Raw genomic sequence first — 20,571 nt, forward strand, 5'->3', positions numbered from 1 at the left:
AATCCAATTAATACGAAAATTAACACAGCAGGGATTATTATGCTTTGTATATCATTATTTCAAAATTACATGAAAGGCTGCTTGCTTGTAAGATCAATTTGCAATTTGTCTTGATTAGGTGGCTTCTGTTTTCATTATTAAACTTTCTTTCTTTCTCTTTTTAAAGATTCAAAATGGATAGTATAGAAGAACCTCAGAAAAAAGTCTTCAAGGCTCGAAAAACAATGAGAGTGAGTGATCGTCAGCAGCTTGAAGCAGTGTACAAGGTCAAAGAGGAACTGTTGAAAGCTGATGTCAAGCTATTAAATGGCAACCATGAAAATGGAGATTTGGACCCAACTTCACCTTTGGAAAATATGGATTATATTATTGACAAGGAGGAGGTGAATGGCATTGAAGAGCTTTGTTTTGACCCTGAAAAAAGTAAATCAGAATGGAAAGAAACCTCCTGTACCTTAAATGTTAATGTAAAAAATAAGCAGGATGATGACTTAAAGCATGAACCTTTGTCTCCTAATAATACAGCTCCTGAACTAGTCTGTAAACTGACTGCTGAACCATCTTCTGATGAGCCAGCCTCTGGTGATCTGGCTATGGGAGATCCAGCTGCTGGAGATTCAGCCCCTGAAGATCTGGCCTCTGAAGTACTAACCTCTGGTGATCCTGCCTGTGGCGATCCCACTTCTGGTGATCCCACCTCCGGTGATCTCACCTCTGGCGATCCCACCTCTGGTGGAATAGTCTCTGGTGAAACAGTCTCCAGTGAACCATTCTCTGGTGACTTGGTCTCTGGTGAATCAGTCCCTGGTGAATCAGTCTCTGCTGAGCCAGTGTCTAGTGATCCGGCCTCTGATGATTCAGCCTCTGGTGATCTGTCCTCCGAAGCCCTGGCCTCTGATGATCCAGCCTCTAGTGATCCGGCTTCTGGTGATCCAGCCTCTGGTGATCCAGCTTCTGGTGATCTGCCCTCTGACGAACCCACTTCTGATGAACTGACTTCTGAATCAGCCTTTGATCCTACCTTTGAACCAAGTTCTGTACCAGTTTGTGAATCTGTTCCTGAAACTGACATTACAGAACCTAGTAGCAATAAAGGTGGTGATTTTCTTGAGAAAAATAGTGATGATGAAAAGTTAGACCAAATTTTCTCATTTGACGAGAAAAATAAGGCTGATAGTAATGTTGATGGCGATGAAGAAACTCTAGAAACAGATGATACAGTTATTTGTTCAGATCTACCTCCTGAAAATGAAAAGAAAGTAAAGGAAGATACTGTCACAGAACCTGCTCTTGGAGAGGAGGCTATATCTAGCAGTATGGAAATTGACCAAAGTGAAAAGAATGAAAATGAAAATTCTGCAGACCTTTCAGAAACCATTAGTGAAAATGTTACAAAAGATGAGAAAAATGAGATTATCTTGGAAAACACAGATTCTATGGAGACAGATGAAATTATTCCTATTTTGGAAAAGCTTGCACCTGCCGAGGATGAACTTACTTGCTTTTCTAAAACTTCTCTTCTTCCAATTGATGAGACAAATCCAGATTTGGAAGAGAAGATGGAAGGTTCTTTTGGTTCCCCATCCAAACAAGAAAGTAGTGAGAGTTTGCCAAAAGAAGCCTTTTTGGTCCTTTCTGATGAGGAGGATATTTCTGGTGAAAAAGAGGAGTCTGAAGTTGTACCACAAAATGAAACATGCTCTCCAGGTTAGCATATTACTTAAGTTTTATAAAGATTTTGATTAGGTTTGATAAACTGCTTAATAAAGCAGTTTTACAAAGTTAAAAAAATTTTTTTTAGTTGCTGAGAAAGTTGAGAACGATGGTGACTGGAATGATCTCTTAACTTCATAGATTCTTAACAGAATTTAGATTTACAAAGTATCTACTCTGAGAGCAATATTATGTGAAGTGACAAGAAGGGAGGTAAAATAATGGGAAAATATGGCTCTTGCCCTTAAGGGGCCTATTGTCTAGGAATAAAGAGATGAGATGGACCAATATAATACTGTGAGATAACAGTTTTAAGTCAGTACATAATTAATCAAAGTCCTAACAATTGGTTTTCCTATCACTTAGCAACCAAGTAACTTAGAGTGGATTAATTTGTTTGCTTCGAGTATAACAAATCACCTTTTACAATTAATTTTCCCATTTTTAGTATTCTTTGTCTGAAAAACAACACCACCATTGCTAAAATCCAGAAACCTTGAAGCCTGATAATCTATTTGATAAAGGCTTCATCTGTTTGCTTTCTGAGCCCTCTTGATTCTACCAACTTACTCTCTTCCTCTGCATCTTCTGAATGATCTCTCTGTAACTTAAGTCTTTTATTTGATTTTGTTCTTCTCTTTCATTGGGTCCCTGTTACTTTTAGGTTAATTCCAAACCCTTTATATGAAAGTATATAAGCTTCATAATTTGTTCAAAAGCCTATCTTTCCATCTCTTTTATTATTCCTAGAGAAAAAGGAAAGAATGAGAAAAATCCTATTTTTGCTTTCATGGTCAAACTCAAATATCACTTCCGTTTGAAACTTCTCAGTTCTTTTCAGAGTGGCATGAATACCTTTATGTCCTTCTCTTTGCCTTAGAACTCTGTGAGAGGAGTGACCTTGTAGCATTAAACACAGCATTTGGTTCTAGTTTGTTCAAAAGAAGAAAAAGAGGCCTAGGAGACTCAGGGGATGTTTTTTTCCCCAATAGATCATACCAATTTTTGGAGGTAGAGATTTTTTTGTTATTAAAAGATGACTTCATTTCCAAAGAGTATTTATTCATTTATTAAAGCTGTCTAGAGAGACAGGCCAAGCTCTTCTTGGTTCTGGGGATTTAAAGATAAAATTTAGTACTTGCCTTTAGGATGCAGACAAGAATTCAATCACAGGACATTAAATAAAGGCTGTGAATACAGTTAATAATGGTAAATTGGTATTCTGGGAGTTTATAGAAGGGTAACTTTATAAAAACAAATGTATTCAGGAAAGCACTTTCCTTTCATTGTCTGCATAATATAGGGTTTTAGTGAAGATAATCCCTCTTAATTGCATGTCCATCCTACTTGCTCAGGCCAAAAATCTTGGAGCCATTCTTGTTTTTCTCTGTATTCCATATCCCATCAGTCCATCAGGAAATCCTATTGCCTCTACCTTCAGAATAGATGTAGAATCCAGTCTGTTATCATCCACTACTGTCCCCCTTGCTCTGAGCCACCGTCATCAGGTCAAAATAATGCTCGGGTCAGTGCTCAGTGAATATTTGTGGAGTGAATGAATAATTGGTAATATAAGAGAAGTGTATTATGGAAGACCTTGGTTACAATGCTAACACATTCTAACAGTACTGCGGAGCCATCGAGTGATTTCAAGCAGAGGAGAATGATATGATGAGGTTTACATTTTGGAAAGATAAGTAACCATGTTTAGGGTGACCTTAACTCATTCATTCAGTAAGAACTGTTTATAGAGAGAGTGGTATTAGGGCAAGTCCTTAAACCACCTTTTGGTAGACTATATAAGAAAGTCATAGCAAATTGCATATTATTATTTCATGAGTTTATACATTTTACCTTTATGTCATGACTTGATATTGGGAACCATCCTTCCCACTCAATGCTGTTAAATGCAGGACATGACTATTAAGCCATCCATGTGGTTATTTACTTTTAGACTTTTATCTGATTTTATGCTATTAGCAGAGTAAGTGTAGTGATAGATTTAATTTCTTAGCTGATAAGTAAACTTTTATTTCCTGTCTTCCCTTCCCCAATCCCCCAAGGAAATTTTGTGTATAGTACGTTGAAGTATATTTTCTTCATTGGTCTTCAAACTGTGCTCTGTTCTCTTTACATGGTAGTGGAATCTGTTACAGTAGTTACAGTAGTCCCCTTTTATCAATGGTTTCATTTTGCATGGTTTCAGTTTTTGCAGTTTTAGTTACCCACAGTCAACCATGGTCTGGCAGCAGATGATTCTTCTTCTGACTTACTGTCTTTAGTATTGACTTTCTGGGTCAGGGGTAGTCCAAATCTAGATGGTAATGCCTATGTCATTCACCTCACTTCATCTCATCACATAGGTATTTTGTCATTTCACATCATCACAAGAACTGTGTGCAGAACAATAAGATATTTCAAGAGAGACCATATTTATATAATTTATTACTATTATATATAATATATAGCATACTATATATTATATATATAAAATTATATATATATATATTTCACCTCACTTCCTCTCATCACATGGGTATTTTATCATTTCACATCATCACAAGAACTGTGTACACAACAATAGGATATTTTGAGAGAGACCATTATATATATATATATATATAGATATATATATAGATATATATATAGATATATATAGTTATATACAATATATAATTATATATGTTATATAATATATATTATGTTATATATATAATAGTGTATGCTATTATAATTATTTTTAGTTACTGTTGTTAATCTCCTGTACCTGATTTATAAATTAAATTTTATCATAGGTGTGTATGTGTAGGAAAAAAATGTATAGGGTTCAGTTCTATCCATGGTTTCAGACCCTCACTGGGGGACTTGGAACATAGCCCCTGCAAATGAGGAGGGACTGTAGCACATGTCATTTTTGTTGCTTTGTACCTTCTGAGGTATTACTTTCATTTTTCAATTCTTGACTAATTTTTAATGTTTTCAGAACAGAGTTATAAATTGAAGTACTGAACTCTGGCTCTTCCCTCTAGCTACTAACGTTTATTTGCTGTACTAACAGGAAAATATAAACCTCTGTCATTTCAGGCACTTTAGCAAATTTGTCTTAAATATAGCAGTTATGATGGCTATGAGCAGCAACAAAAAATAATGAAAGATACCAGAAAGCAAATAGAAAACCATTTTAATTTTACAGTAGTAAAAGAAAGACCTAAAAAGTATTGCAGACATACTGAGTAGGCCTGAAGACACTGTCATATTGTTGCACAGTACTGTATGATAACTGATGTTTACCAGATGACTAAAATCATAATCTGTTTATTAAGAAGGCTAGGAAAATAAAAATTTCTCTCTGGAAAAGTTCAGGCAGCAGTAGAGGGAGGGTACACATAATAGTTTGGCTTCCATTCACTCTTACATTATGGACTCTTTTTTCTCTAGCTCCTGTTCCATCTTTTTCCTCTCTTTCAGAGCCGTTCTTCAAGTTACAGTAATAGGCTAACACTATATTTTCCTTTTCCTAATTACTCTTTAGTTGAATTTTGATTTTCATCTTCCAGCATCCCTTCCTAATTGTTATTAGCGAAGTGACATTGATGAACAGGCAATTTATAGAAAAGGAAATACAAATAGCCAATAAACATAAAGATTCTCAACTTCACAAAGCATATCAGCAAAATGTGGCATTATTGATAAAAGTGAAATTTGTTTTTTGAGTGGTATCATGATTTGGAAAATAAAGACTCTATAAACTTTCATCTCAAGCAGTCCAGCTACTCTGTGTCTCTGGAAACTGGGTACTAAGAAATTCAAGAATCACCACCCTCAGTATTAAAATCAGGAGGATTTGGAAAACTATATATAGAAAAATAATGCTTTGTAATGAGTTTGTGATCTATAAGGGAGCAAAACAAATTTTCATTTCATTGAAACTGGAGTTGAAGGATAAGATCTTAAGATATTTCCAATGAGCATAGTAAATGGAGAGTTAATTTTCTAATGCTTTTTATTTTTTTTAATTTATTTTAAAGTTTATAAATTGGCTTAGTAGGGGCACCTGGCTGGCTCAGTGGGTAGAGCATGTGATTTTTGATCTCAGGGTCATGAGTTCAAGCCCCATGTTGGGCATGGAGCTTACTTAAAAAAATAGTCTTAATAATCTTTATGTGCTCTGTTAACTGTTTTGTTTTGACTATAGTCATGGTTTACAGCTTTATTGTTTTACCTTAGCGTGAAAAAAATATTCTTAAGGGTCTTATTAATAGGTTCATCAATGATCCTGTTTTCACCTAGAAGGTCTTTTCAGTCATTTTAGCCTTGACTTCTACCATCAGGTTGTTGGGATTTAAACTTTGCTGTTTGGAGAAGAAATGCCATATCAAAATCTTTATATAATGCTATATTTCTTGTGATTACTTATTTAATTTTGGTTGCAGAATATGAGGAAACACCATGCATTATTGAAACCACTGGGGAGCCAGTTGCAGTGATGTAAGGAGGAAAAATAGAAACCCAAACATTTTAGTGAATTGTTCTTCTCCCCCATTTGATGTTTATGTTAATTGAGGAGATATAGATTGATTTACTAAAGACCCTTCTGCTACCTCTGGGATTTTATTTGTGTTAATAATGCAATTGTATAGACATTTTTAGCAGTATTTTTTGGTAGCATTCTTTAGTTATATTTTATTATATGCCTTATGAAAATTTACCTTTTTGTACATTGGGCTTTTCTCATGTATATGATGGCAGAAATAATGTATAGGATTATACTAAGGATATGAAGTAATGTATGTCATGCACTTAACTCAGTTGTTGGCACTGGCATCAATTAAATTAAGCTTTCTTTATCTTTAGGGTAGTTTTTCCATTTCCATTTTATAAACTGTCTCATATCCATTAAAATAACTTAATGATTTAATTTGTCTCATTAAAATTTTAGGTGTTTTGAATTTGCCCATACTTTGTAATTTTTTTTTGTAATTGTCACAACTACTACAGTACTTTAATTTTAATAATTGAATGTAATGGAGTCTAAATCTTTATAATAGTTTTCGCATTTTATTAATCTACCGTTGACAGTAAATTACTAAGTCAATTCTTTGTTTTAAAATCTATAGTGTGAATTTTCTTCCACATTAAGAGCTTTTAAAAGTGGACTTGGTCATTCTGTGCTCTCTTTTTATTCCTAAAATGTCACATTTTGAGACCGATTTTATTTTCTTAAAAAACAATTTTTTTTTTACATTTATTTATTTTTGAGAAACAGAGTGAGACAAAGCATGAGCCGGGGAGGGGCAGAGAGAGAAGGAGACACAGAATCCGAAGCAGGCTCCAGGCTCTAAGCAAGCGGTCAGCACAGAGCCTGATGCAGGGCTCGAACCCATAAACTATGAGATCATGACCCAAGCCAAAGTCAGACGTTCAACCGACTGAGCCACCCGGGCACCCCAAGACTGATTTTATAAAAGTTTATTGACAGGATAGTTAATACCAAAGTGTAAATTACAATGAGCTGCTATGAATGCCAATGTAAGTAAGATTTCCTTTTTTATTTTTGTTACAGCAGAAGTAGAAACTAACGAAAAGGACAGCAAACCTGAGGAAGAAGAGCAAGTAATAAATGAAGATGAAAGACCTTCTGAGAAAAGTAAGCATGTACAAAAAACTTGACCTGTTTAAAAAAAATAGTAATTCAATGTTTCTTCTTTTAAGGCTCTGAAATATACTTTAATTTCCATGAGATGACTTAAAAAATGTTTTTAGTTTAAGTGAAACACAGTTCAATCATTTTCTTGAGAGCTAACCCAAGGATTTTTGAAAGTATTATTTCATATACTTCAGTGTTTTATTTATACTTTTCATTGTTCCATAAGAAAGATTTAAGCTTAATATTTAGTAAAGTACGATCTGAATGTCTTGAGATAAATTGGGTAAGATTTATATTTAGAGCATGGGACTAATAATTTTCTCAGGAGTAATATAAACAAATGAAATTATGTATCTTAGTCTCCTTAAGGTACTTAAGCTTCATGGGATGGGGAATTGATGGAATGGGGTGTCATTAGGTTTATAAGATTATCATGGGGTTAGAAGTCAGGATACCTAGGTTCTATATCTTTCCCTGTCATTCTGGTTTCCATGTATGACATATAAGTTATGATTACAAGAGAAGTTATAGAAGAGAATTGGATTTTAAGAGTAGGCACATAGTTATATGGATATAGAGAAAAGTGAAGAGGGATAGTTATGGTTACATAAGGACATTTCCATTTAATAAGTGGAGATTTTAGTATTTTTACTTTTTATATGTTGAAAAAGAAACCAGGTAATAAAATTTGCTTATGATCTCATGAATGTTACCAATATATGAAATATAAAATTTTTAAATGAAGATCTTTGAATATCTTTACCAAATTGACTTTTATAATGACATTACTTTTATTTTTATTTATTTGACATTCATTAGAATATATTAGGAATAGCTATTCTTATGTTATTTTTCTAAAGCTAATGATTAAGAATTTTTTTCTAAATTTACTGAGAAAAAAATACACTGAAAAGGAAGAATTAAATAATTAAAGCTATGCACAGTTGTTAGAAACCTGTGACATGAGAATGAGTAATATATTTTGTCAAAGGATTCATGTGCACTATAAAGTTTAGGAAAGGGAATGAATATGAGCTGATTTCTCATATCATATCATATTCATATTTTAGGTGATTCTCAAGGAAAGAATATTTATGTTTATATTGTACATTGCTCGGCCTTTAAGAAGTTCTTGTTTAGTATATTGAAAATCATTTGAAGCTCAGAGCAAAGAAGCTACCTACTCACTTTTTTTTTTTAAGTGTATTTATTTTGAGAAAGAGAGAGAGAATGTGCGCAAGTTGGAGAGGGGCAGAGAGGGGCAGATCTCAAGAACAGTGAGATCATGACCTGAGCCAAAATCAAGAGTCAGATGCTTAACCAACTTAGCCACGAGGTGCCCTTACCACACTTTTCTAATCTCAAAAACAATTCATCAAATAACTGATTGAGAATGGTATTGTTGTGATAAGTAGGAATAATACTTTGCTGAGAGTGGAGAAGAGGCATTAAGGTCTATAATAAAAACCTGATTAATCATTATGCTTTTTGTTCTCAGGTGAATTTTCCAGAAGAAAGCGTTCTAAGTCAGAGGACATGGACAATGTACAGTCCAAACGTCGTCGATACATGGAAGAAGAATATGAGGCAGAATTTCAAGTGAAGATTACAGCCAAGGGAGATATTAACCAGAAGCTACAAAAGGTGTTACAGATTATAAATCAAAAACCGTATTAAATAAAAAACATGACTATTTTTATTCTATTAGGTTTTTGACATTATTCTGTATTTTATTGGTATATTTGGGTTTTTCATAGAGAGAACTTGACAAAAATAGTTGAGCTTATTATTCTCAATAATTTAAAAAACTTCCTGATACTTTTTTAAGATTTTATTTTTTCTTCTATATTGAACTTTATTCTAGTGGAAATATTAGAGTCTTATATGTTAACATTTTAATCTTTGTTACAAGCTGGTTTCATGGTTGTAAGTTCCTGTATTGTAAGTCTTTGTTATGTACTTTAGGCTTAGTATTAAAAATGATAGGGACAGAGCTTTAGAATGACTAGGGAAAGGGAGTATTTAAAATGTGGACTTATGAAATGTCAGCCAAATCTATGAAGCTAGAGTTAGAAATACTGAAAATACATAGCATTCGATATATTTTTCAAAATGTGTTAACAGATGTGTATGAAAACTGCCTTTTAAAGAAGAATATGAAACTCAGCTGAAATTAATTTTTTAAGGTCTTGTAAATTTAATGATGAAATTATAACTAATCCAGGTTTTAGACTAATGTCCTTCCATTAAGATATAGTATAAATATACACATTAAAAAAAGAATAGTGAGGCAGTAAAAAGTAGCTTTTTTTTCCTTCCAACTTTTAAATTTGTCATATGGAACTAATAATGCTTACTTAGTCTTTTTTATAGCGTTGTTACAAATATGAAGATAGGCATGTGAAAGAATTTTGAAACTTCTATTTGAAACTTCTGTGTACTGAGAGTTTACTCCTCTGCAACAGTATTACTCAAGTATGGGCCGTGGACATGCACTATGTATTATTCTATTTGTTATGGATCCAAAATAAGATAAATATGTAAATTGTGAGTAGGCATTCAGAAATATTTTATAGAAATTTCATAGTGCAGTGACGTTCTTACTGTCTCAAAAAATATCATCTGCAACAGATTAGAAATTTTAAAAACTGGTCCTTTCCTTTAATTGATTTCCTTTGAATCACAGTAGAAGATACAAGAAATAAATATTAAAACTTCAGTTTAAACTTATTTATAAAATTTCACCCTCTTGAAATTTTCTATTTTTAGTATAATTCTATCATAGCAGATATTACATCTGTAGAAGTGCAGGCTTTCAGCAGATGACATTGTGTCATGAATGCCAGCATGTATTTCATTAAACTAATCAATACCATCAGTACCGTCTTATTAGTACATAAGAATATGTACATTTTGCTGCTTGCTGAAATGCCTTCTTTGCTGTAACAAAGAAATGTGTATCTCTTTAGGTTGTACAGTGGTTGCTAGAAGAAAAATTGTGTGCGCTACAGTGTGCTGTATTTGATAAGACTTTGGCAGAATTGAAAACACGAGTGGAAAAGATTGAATGCAACAAGAGACATAAAACAGTTATTACTGAACTACAGGTTTGTATACTGACTTGAATTGTATACTCGTGTCATTATTTTTATAACTTATTTTTGAGGGCACATTTTCCAAATATTAGAAGTAAAAGTAGTCTCCATTAGTTTGCTAAGGCTGCCATAAAAAAGTACCATAAACTGGTGGCTTAAGCAACAAATGTATTGTCTCATAGTTCTGGAGGTTAAAAGTCTATGATCAAGGTGTTGGAAGAATTGGTTCTATTTGAGGTCTGTAAGAGAGAATCTCTTCCATGTATCTCCTCTAGCTTTTGATGGTTTACTGACAGTCTTTGGCATCCTTGCTTTGTAGAAGCTTCATCCTGATCACTGGCTTTGTCTTCACATTGCAGTACCTGTGTGTGCCCAAATTTCCCCTTTTTACAAAGAAACCAGTTGTTTTGGATTGGGGCCCACCCTACCCCAGTATGACCTTATCTTAACTAATAACCTTTTTAAAGACCATATTTCCAAATTGAGTCACATTATGAGATACTTGGGGGTTCAGACTTCAATGTATGAACTTCTGAGGCACATATACACAGTTCAACCCATAATAGAGCTTCAAACCTATCTTAGTGGTTTTTAAATATTTTTTAGTCACTGAAGAAAGGCTGGTAGTATCTAGCATGGCATAAGTACCAAATAATATTTATTGTAAGTGATTCTGTTTATATTAATCCACTTCCTGCCACAGATCATATGTTATAAAGATGTTAGTTAATTTATATTTGTTAATAATTGCTACTTCATTTTTTATTAAATATAACTATATATTAACATGCAGTGCCAGAGCTTCTAATTGACTGAAATGAACACATGATAACATGATGTAGTAATTCATTTTATTCCAAAACTAAGAAATTGGAAATTTCTATCAGTACATTCATTCTGTCGTAGGTAAATGTATGGTTTCTATTAGGCTTTTCTGAAATTGGAGCATAGTCTATAGATGATGAGTTTGCAAACCACTTACAGAGGTTTATTGTACAAATGAGGTGGGCGCCTGGGGGGCTCAGTCATGTAAGTGTCAGACTCATGATTTCAGCTCAGGTCATGATCTCTAGGTTCATGGGCTTGGTCCCCATGCTGGGGACACAGAACCTGCTTGAGATTCTCTTCCTCTCTCTGCCCCTTCCCTATGTGTGTGCTCTCTTTTCTCTCTCTCAAAAACAAAGAAATAAACATTAAAAACAAGCAAACAAATGACGGCAAAGTGGTCCATGAAAAGTGACTGTTTTCTAGTTATAAATTGCATCCAAAAGTGACTAGAATTTATTATATTTCTCAGCCTAAAAGTTCTTTTTCTTGGTTTTATATTGTTAATTTTTTTTGAAGTTAGACTTTTTTTAAATAAGATCTTTGTAGTAATTTTGTAATTTAGAACAATACTAGTCCTCTTTCTTCCTTTAGCAGGTCGTTCTAATAGTAGTAGTGTTGTTTAATGACTAAACTTTATTTTACTAATACTGTTGAGAATTTTCAATTAGAACTTTAAAATGTTTGAAGATTTTAAAAAGTGATTTCATTGTTTCTCATTTTGTGTTTTTAGAACATGAGATTTTGACTCTCATATTCTCATGTAATATGCAAGTCCAGATCTCTTAATATTTAATATACCTTTGCACTTGGTGTTTCTTGGTAGCCGCAGAGTCTGAAGTTTTTCAACACCAAACCAAGCTTTCTTCCACAAATGAATCCACTTCCCATTGTTCCTTTTATTTGTAATTCTTGAATTCTTAGAAAAATTTTCCAAGAATATCTTTCCATTTTCCTTCTCCTTGATAGTTTTTGAGTTCTTAGAAATAGATCTCTCAGTCATTTCACATATACAGTGGGTTATCAAATTATAACTTTTTAATTTCTTATTAATGTCTATCTCTGGGGTGCCTGGGTGTCCCAGTCAGTTGAGTGTACGAATCTTGGCTTCAGCTCAGGTCATGTTCTCACAGTTCGTGGGTTTGAGCCTGCATCTGGCTCTGTGCTGGTGGCACCAGAGCTTGCTTTAGATTCTCTCTTTTAGTATCTCTCTGCCCCTCCCCTGCTCATACTCTCTCTCTAAATAAATAAATAAGTAAACATTAAAAAAAATTTTTTTTTAAAGCCTATCTTGTTTCTTCTCACTTTCCACAAGGTGCACATCCACTTCTATGTGGATTTTTTTTCAATAAATGTATGTATAATACTGTAAATGTGTTTTCTTTTTATAATTCCCTGATTATAGCAACAACCTTTTACATGATTACTCTGGTTCTACTTATTAAGTCCTTGCTGGACTTCCCAACTGCTGTACTCATCTTTCTAAAATACTGTTTGTCTCATTCACCTCCATATAGTCCAGGTTCCTCAGTTGAGTGCTACTATTCATATTTTGATTTTAATATTTGGATCTCTTAGTTTTTGATCCACTTTTCCTAATACCTACCAGTTGTTTCATTGTCCTACAGTTTATCAGTGTTCATGGTATTTTTATTTTAGGCTTTCAACTTCATATTGTTTCTCCCACTCACTCACGTATAATGATCTGTCCTTAGCCATGCCATTTACTTAAATTTTACTGAGCTTAATTTAGTACCTGTTTCTGTGTTGTTCTGATATTTAGTTTTTTATGGAAATAAAATTCAGATAATAAAATAACTGTTTTGGTCTACAATTCAGTGGTATTAGTATATTCACATTGTTGTGTGACTGTCATCTCTATCTAGTTAGAAACATTTTCATCAACTCAGAAGAAAACTTTTGTGTCCATTAAACAGTCACTCCCCGTTTTCCTTCCCCCTACTCCTTGGCAACCATTAATGTGATTTCTGTCTTATTGATTTGTCTAATTGATTATCGCTATTCTGCATATTTCATATGAACAGAATCATACAATATGTAACTTTTTGTGTTTGGCCTCATTCAAAATGTTTTTGAAGTTCATACACAATGTAACATGTATTTCAGTACTGCATTCTTTTAGGCTAAGTAATATTTAATTATATTTGTATGCTATTGAAAGTGTTTGTATACACTGAAAATAAGTATTCAAGATGTTAAGTGTAATCTCTAGAATAATCACTTAAGGAAAAAGCTAAAATACACACACACACACACACACATATACATATACATATACATATACATATACATATACATATACATATACATATACATATACATAATGAGTGTGTAGTATATAAACGCTTGACCCTTGAACAACACAGAGGTTGGAGTGCTGGCGCCTCCCTTGGTGCAGTTGAAAATCCATGTGTAACATTTGACTCCCTGAAAACTTAACTACTAATAGCCTACTATTGCTCTTAACCCTTGCTGCTGAATTTTTTATTTCAATTATCATACTTTCTGCTGCACAATTTTTATATGTTTTTTTTTAGTAGTAAGAAGAGTTTATTATATATATATATTTATGTGTGTGTGTGTGTATATATACACATATATAATTTTTTATATATATATTTAATTATATATATATAATTTTCTTTTTTTTAAGTGGGCTTTATGCACAACCCGGGGCATGAAATCATGACCCGGAGATCAAGACCTGAGTTGAGATCAGAAGTCAGATGTTTAACTGATTGAGCCACCCAGGCGCCCCTTATTTATTTACTTATTTTCAAATTTTTATTTAAATTCCAGTTAATTAACATATAGTATAATACTGGTTTCTTGAGTAAAGTTTAGTGATTCATCACTTACATATAACACCCATTGCTCAACATAAGTGCCCTCCATAATACCCATAGGCCATTTAGCCCATCCCCTGCCCTACCCACCTCCCCTCCAGCAATCCTTAGTTTGTTCTCTATAGTTAAGAGTCTCTTATGGTTTGCCTCTCTTTTTTTTCCCTTTCTCTGTGTGTTCATCATATTATATCTTCAGTTCCACACGAGTGAAATCATATGGTATTTGTCTTTCTCTGACTGACTTATTTCACTTAGTATAATACACTCTAGCTCTGTCCGTGTCATGGCAAATGGCAAGATTTCAGTCATTTTGATGGCTGAGTAATATTGCATTGTATATACACACCAAATCTTCCTTATCCATTCATCAGTTGATGGAGGTTTGGGCTTTTTCTATTTGGCTATTGTTGATAATGCTGCTATAAACATTGGGGTGCATGTGCCTCTTCAAATCAGTACATTTGTATCCTTTGGGTAAATACCTATTAGTGCAATTGCTGGGTCATGGGTATTTCTATTTTTAACTCTGAGGAACCTCCATACTATTTTCGGAGTAGCTACCCCAGTTTGCATTCCCACCAACAGTGTAAGAGGTTTTCCCCTTTCTCTACACCCTTGTCAACATCTCTTGTTTTGTGTGTTGCTAATTTTAGCTATTCTGACAAGTGTGAGGTGGTATCTCATCCTGGTTTTGATTTGTATTTCCCTGATGATGAGTGATATTGAGCATCTTTTCATGTGTCTGTTGGCCATCTGGATGTCTTCTTTGGAAAAATGTCTATTAATGCCTTCTGCCCATTTCTTATTAGGATTATTTGTTTTTTGGGTATGGAGTTTGATAAATTCTTTATAGATTTCTGGATACTAATCCTTTATCAGATATGTCATTTGCAAATATCTTCTCCTATTTCATAGGCTGCCTTTCAGTTTTGTGGATTGTTCCCTTCACTGTGCAAAAGGATTTTTCCTGATGAAGTTCCAATAGCTCGTGTTTGTTTTTGTTTCCCTTGTGTCCTGAGACATGTCTAGTAAGAAATTATTCTGGCCTAGGTCAAAGAGGTTGCTTTCTGTGTTCTTTCTCGTCTAGGATTTTGATGGTTTTCTTCCTGTGTTCTTTCTCCTCTAGGATTTTGATGGTTTCCTTTCTCAAACTCTGGTCTTTCATCCATTTTGAATTTTTATTTTATGGTATAAGAAAGTGGTCCAGTTTTCCCAACACCATTTTTTTTAAGTTTATTTACTTATTTTGAGAGACAGAAAGTGAACAGGAAGGGGCAGAGAGAGGGAGAGACAGAATCCCAAACAGGTTCTGCACTGCCAGCGTAGAGCCCATTGCAGGGCTCAGTCTCACAAAGTGTGACATCATGACCTGAGCTGAGAGTAAGAGTCAGACATTTAACCAACTGAGCCACCCAGGCACCCCCAACACCATTTGGTGAAGAGACATTTTTCCATTGGATATTCTTTCCTGCTTTGTCAAATATTAGTTGGCCATATATAGTTGTGGGTCCATTTCTGGGTTTTCTGTTTTATTCCATTGATCTTTGTGTCTGTTTTTGTGCCAGTACCATCCTGTATTGATGACTACAGCTTTGCAATATAGCTTGAAATTTGGAATTGTGATACCTTCAGTTTTGCTTGTCTTTTTCAAGGTTTCTTTAGCTCTTCAAGGTCTTTTTTGGTTCCAAGCAAATTTTAGGATTATATGTTCTAGTTCTTTGAAAAATGCTGGTGGTACTTTGATAGGGATTGCATTAAATGTGTAGATTGCTTTGGGTAGTATAGACATTTTAACAATGTTTGTTCTTCTAATCCATGAGCATGGAATGTTTTCTCATTTCTTTGTGTCCCTTTCAATTTCTTTCATAAGTGTTCTACAGTTTTCAGAGTATAGATGTTTTACTTCTTTAGTTAGGTTTATTCCTAGGTATCTTATTGTTTTTGGTGCAGTTGTAAATGGGATCGACTCCTGGATTTCTCTTTCTGTTGCTTCATTATTGGTGTATGGAAGTGCAACAGATTTCTGTACAGTGATTTTATATCCTGTGACTTTGCTGAATTCGTGTATCAGTTCTAGCAATTTTTTGGTGGAATCTTTTGGGTTTTCTACATAGAGTATCAGGTCACCTATAAATAGTGGAAGTTGGACTTCTTCCTTGTCAATTTAGATGTCCTTTATTTCTTTTTGTTGTCTGATTGCTAAGGCTAGGATTTCCAGTACTATGTTAAATAACAGTGGTGACAGTCAACACCCCTGTGGTATTCCTTATCCCTAAAAGCTGTCAGCTTTTCCACATCAAGGATGCTATTAGCTGTGGGTCTTTTGTATATGACCTTTATGATGTTGAGGCTATGTTCCCTCTATCTCTGCTTTGTTGAGGGTTTTTATTAAGAATGGATGCTGTACTTTATCAAATGCTTTTTCTGCATCTGTTGACAGGATCATATGGTTCTTATCCTTTCTTAATGTGGTATCTCACATTGATTGATTTGCAAATATTGGACCACCCTTTTGTAGTCCAGGAATAAATCCCACTTGGTTGTGGTGAATAATTCTTTTCATGTACTGTTGGATTCAATTTGTTAGTATCTTATTGAGAATTTTTGCATCCATATTCATGAGGAATATTGCCTATAGTTTTTCAGTGGGATCTTTGTCTGGTTTTGGAATCAAGGTAATGCTGGCTTTGTAGAATGAGTTTGAAAATTTCCTTCCATTTCTATTTTTGGAACAGTTTGAGAAGAATAGCCAATTTGATTACTGATTCAATTTCTTTGCTGGTTATAGGTCTGTTCAAATTTTCTATTTCTTCAGGTTTTAGTTTTGGTAGTTTGTGAGTTTTATCTATTTCTTCCAGATTGCCCAGTTTGTTGGCATGTAATTTTTCATAAAATTATCTTATAATTGTATTTCTGGGTTGTTGGTTGTGATCTCTCCTCTTTCATTTGTGATTTTATTTATTTGGGTCCTTTCTCTCTCCATCTCTCCCTCTCTCTCCCTCTCTCTCTCTCTCTCTCTCTCTCTCTCTCTCTCTCTCTCTTTTTGATAAGTCTGGCTTAGGGGTTTAACAATTTTATTAATTCTTTCAAAGAACCAGCTCTTAGTTTTGTTGATCTGTTCTACTGTTTTGTTTGTTTGTTTGTTTCCCTATAAATTATTTGTACTCTAACATTTATTAGTTCCCTTCTTCTGCTGGCTTTAGGCTTTATTTGCTGTTCCTTTTCTAGCTCCTTTAGGTGTAAGGTTAGGTTGTGTATTTGAGACTTTTCTTGTTTTTTGAGGTAGACATGTATTGCTGTGTACTTCCTCTTATGTCTACTTTTGCTGCATTCCAAAAGGTTCTGGAGTGCTGTGTTTTCATTTTCATTTGCTTCCATATATTTTGTTTTCCTTCTTTAATTTCCTGGTTAACCCATTTATACTTTAGTAGAATGTTCTTTAACTTCCATATCTTTGTGGTGTTTCCAAATTTTTTCTTGTGGTTGACTTCCAGTTTCATAGTGTTATAGTCTGAAAATATGCATTGTATGATCTCAGTCTTTTTGTACTTGTTGAGGCCTGATTTGTGACCCAGTACATGATCAGTTCTGGAGCCTGTTCCATGTGCACTTGTAAAGAATGTGTTTTCTACTGCTTTAGGATGAAATGCTCTGAATATATCTGTTAAGTCCATCTGGTCCGGTGTATCATTCAAAACCATTGTTTTCTTGTTGATTATTTACTTGGATGTTCTGTTCATTGCTGTTATTGGGGTGTTAAAGTCACCTATCATTGTTATCAATGATTTTCTTTATGTTTGTTATTAATTGATTTATATATTTGGGTGTTTCAAAGTTGAGGGCATAAATATTTAAAGTTGTTAGATCTTTTTGGATAGACCCCTTTATAATGACATAGTGCCTTTCTTCATGTCTTGTTACAGTATTTGGTTTAAAATCTAGTTAGTCTGATAATCGTATGGCTACTCTGGCTTTCTTTTGATGTCTATTTAGCATGACAGATAGTTTTCCATCCCCTTTCTTAAAACCTTTCTTTTTTTTTAATGTTTATTTATTTTTGAGACAGAGGGATAGACAGAGTGTGAGCAGGGGAGGGGCAGAGAGAGAGGGAGACACAGAATCCGAAGCAGGCTCCAGGCTCCGAGCTGCCAGCACAGAGCCTGACGCAGGGCTTGAACTCACGAACCGCGAGATCATGACCTGAGCTGAAGTCGGATGCTCAGCCAATTGAGCCACCCAGGTGCCCCCATCCCCTTTCTATTTGGACATGTGTTCAGGTCTAAAATGAATCTCATGTAGGCAGCATATGTATAGGTCTTCTCTTTTTATTCCATTCTGATACCCTATGTCTTTTGATTGGAGCATTTAGTCCATTTACATTCAGAGTGATTATTGATAGAAAAGAATTTCATGTGATTGTATTACCTGAAAAGTTGTCGTTTCTGGAGATTTTCTCTATTCCTTTCTAGTGTTTGTTGCTTTTGGTCTTTCTTTCCCACTCAGAGTCCCCTTTAATATTTCTCATAGGGTTGGTTTAGTAGTCACAAACTGTTTTAGTTTGTGTTTGTCTGGGAAACTCCTTATTTCTCCTACTCTGAATGACAGCCTTTCTAGATAAAGTAGTTTTGGCTGCATATTTTTCTCACTAAGCACATTGATATATCATGCTGCCACTCTCTTCTGGCCTGCCAAGTTTCTCTGGAGAGATCCTCTGCTAACTTGACCTGTCTTTCCTTTAGGTTAGGAATTTCTTTTCCATTACTGCTTTCAGGATTCTTTCCTTAAGTCTGTGTTTTGCGAATTTTGCTATGATACAGCTTCATGTTGGCCAGTTTTTATTGATTTTGATAGGAATTCTCTGTGTCTCCTGGATTTGGATGCTGGTTTCCTTACCCTGATTAAGGAAGTTTTCAGCTGTCATTTGCTCAAGTAAACCTTCTCCTCCTTTTGTCTTTCTTCTTCTTCTGGGACTCCTGTGATATGAATGTTATTATGTTTCATGGAGTTGTTGAGTTCCTAAGTCTACATTTGTGATCCAATACTTTTCTTTCCCTCTTCCTTTCAGCTTCATTATTTTCCATAATTTTATCTTCTATATCACTTATTTTTTCTTCTGCTACTTCCATTCCTGTGTTCATTACATCCAGTCATTTTGCATCTTGGTTATAGCATTTTTTATGTCAGCCTCACTAGTTTTTAGCATTTTTTTTATTGCTGTAGTAAAGGTGTCTCTGTTTTTTCTATGCTTTTCTCAAGCCCAGCTATTATTCTTATGGTCGTTGTGTTAAATTCTGGTTCTGTCATGTTACTTATATCTATTTCGATTAGCTCCTTGGTTGTGACCTCTTCCTGTTCTTTCTTTTGGGACGCATTCCCCCATTTTGGCATCTTACCTTGGTCTCTGTCTTGTATGTGGTAAGAAAGCCTGTGCTTTGTCCTATTTCCCCTAGAGCTGGCACTTTGTAGCAATTTATGATCATTAGACCTGGTGCATGTGGGGTGATTTGTGCTGGTCTTCTGCGGGAGGAGCCAGTATTGCTCTGGCTCTTAATCACACTTGCCCTAGTGAAAAAAGGCACCTGTACAGTGTAGGGGTGTGGGACGTAATGTAAATGGCTCAAGCCCTCGTCATGTGCACTGTGCCACTTGCTGAAGTCTCTCCATGCTGATGGGAGGGGTGAAAAATGGCATCAGACCACTCTGTTCCCTGGAGAGGGGAGTGTATGCTGGCCAGCGTTCAGCATGCCCTTACAGAAGAGTAAACAGTTTACCCCCTTGTGCCCTCAGCTTCCATCCGATCCATGCCTTCAACCTGTGTCTGAGCCACTGGCAGTGCAGTGCTCCTTTGTTTTATTTATCTCAGGTGCCTGACTGGGTTTCTAAATTCCAAATTTTAGGGACCCTGCACAGGCCCGGACCTGCACTGATCCTCTGGGGAGGTTTTCAGTTCACTGTGGCTCACACATTTGTTCCAGAAGGATAGTTGCATGACTGTGTAGGCGCTTGGATTTTATAAATGGTAAAGCATAGTAAAAAGCCTGCATCCAGGTTAGCTGCCCACAGAAGGTGTCTCTGCTCGTATGCCAATGAACCAAAGAGCCCAACAGCACCCGCCAGCTCTTTTGTCCCCTTAGAGGCAGTGATGCTCTCAAATGCCATGCAAGGAAGGGGAGCTGCCTTTTCTAGCATGACACAGGATCCTTAGAGCTCGCTGTCCAAACTGAGGCCTCTGCCCTCTTTCTCCATAGGAGCATCACTAAGCCTACCAGGCTCGACTCTGGTGATGGCATGAACTAAACTTCAGACTTCCAGCTTCACTGCTTGTAAAAAACTTGAGATAATCAGCTCTGACTCATTTTCCCTGTCAGTAGTTTTGGGGAAGTGTTTTTCTTTTGTAATCCCTTGCATGCTACTTTATCTCTCT

General features: G+C 35.0%; 1 protein-coding gene and 1 non-coding gene across 5 annotated transcripts in view; both read left to right on the forward strand.

Annotated features, from left to right (window-relative positions):
- ATF7IP (activating transcription factor 7 interacting protein) overlaps positions 1-20,571 on the forward strand; it is a 124,686-nt gene that overhangs the window by 53,201 nt on the left and 50,914 nt on the right. For 3 of the 4 annotated variants that reach the window (XM_011283810.4, XM_019834556.3, XM_019834558.3), the window contains exons 2-5: positions 167-1,707; positions 7,277-7,360; positions 8,859-9,004; positions 10,330-10,467. In XM_011283810.4, coding sequence (XP_011282112.1) covers positions 174-1,707; positions 7,277-7,360; positions 8,859-9,004; positions 10,330-10,467 — 1,902 coding nt within the window. In that variant the 5' untranslated portion in view covers positions 167-173. The remainder of the gene's footprint in view (positions 1-166; positions 1,708-7,276; positions 7,361-8,858; positions 9,005-10,329; positions 10,468-20,571) is intronic. The other variant, XM_019834557.3, reaches the window with a different exon arrangement.
- On the forward strand, positions 5,766-5,838 carry TRNAK-UUU. Its single transcript has one exon. It is a non-coding gene; the product is annotated as a tRNA-Lys (tRNA).

This window comes from Felis catus, chromosome B4, assembly GCF_018350175.1.
Source record: "Felis catus isolate Fca126 chromosome B4, F.catus_Fca126_mat1.0, whole genome shotgun sequence".
Lineage (NCBI taxonomy): Eukaryota > Metazoa > Chordata > Mammalia > Carnivora > Felidae > Felis > Felis catus.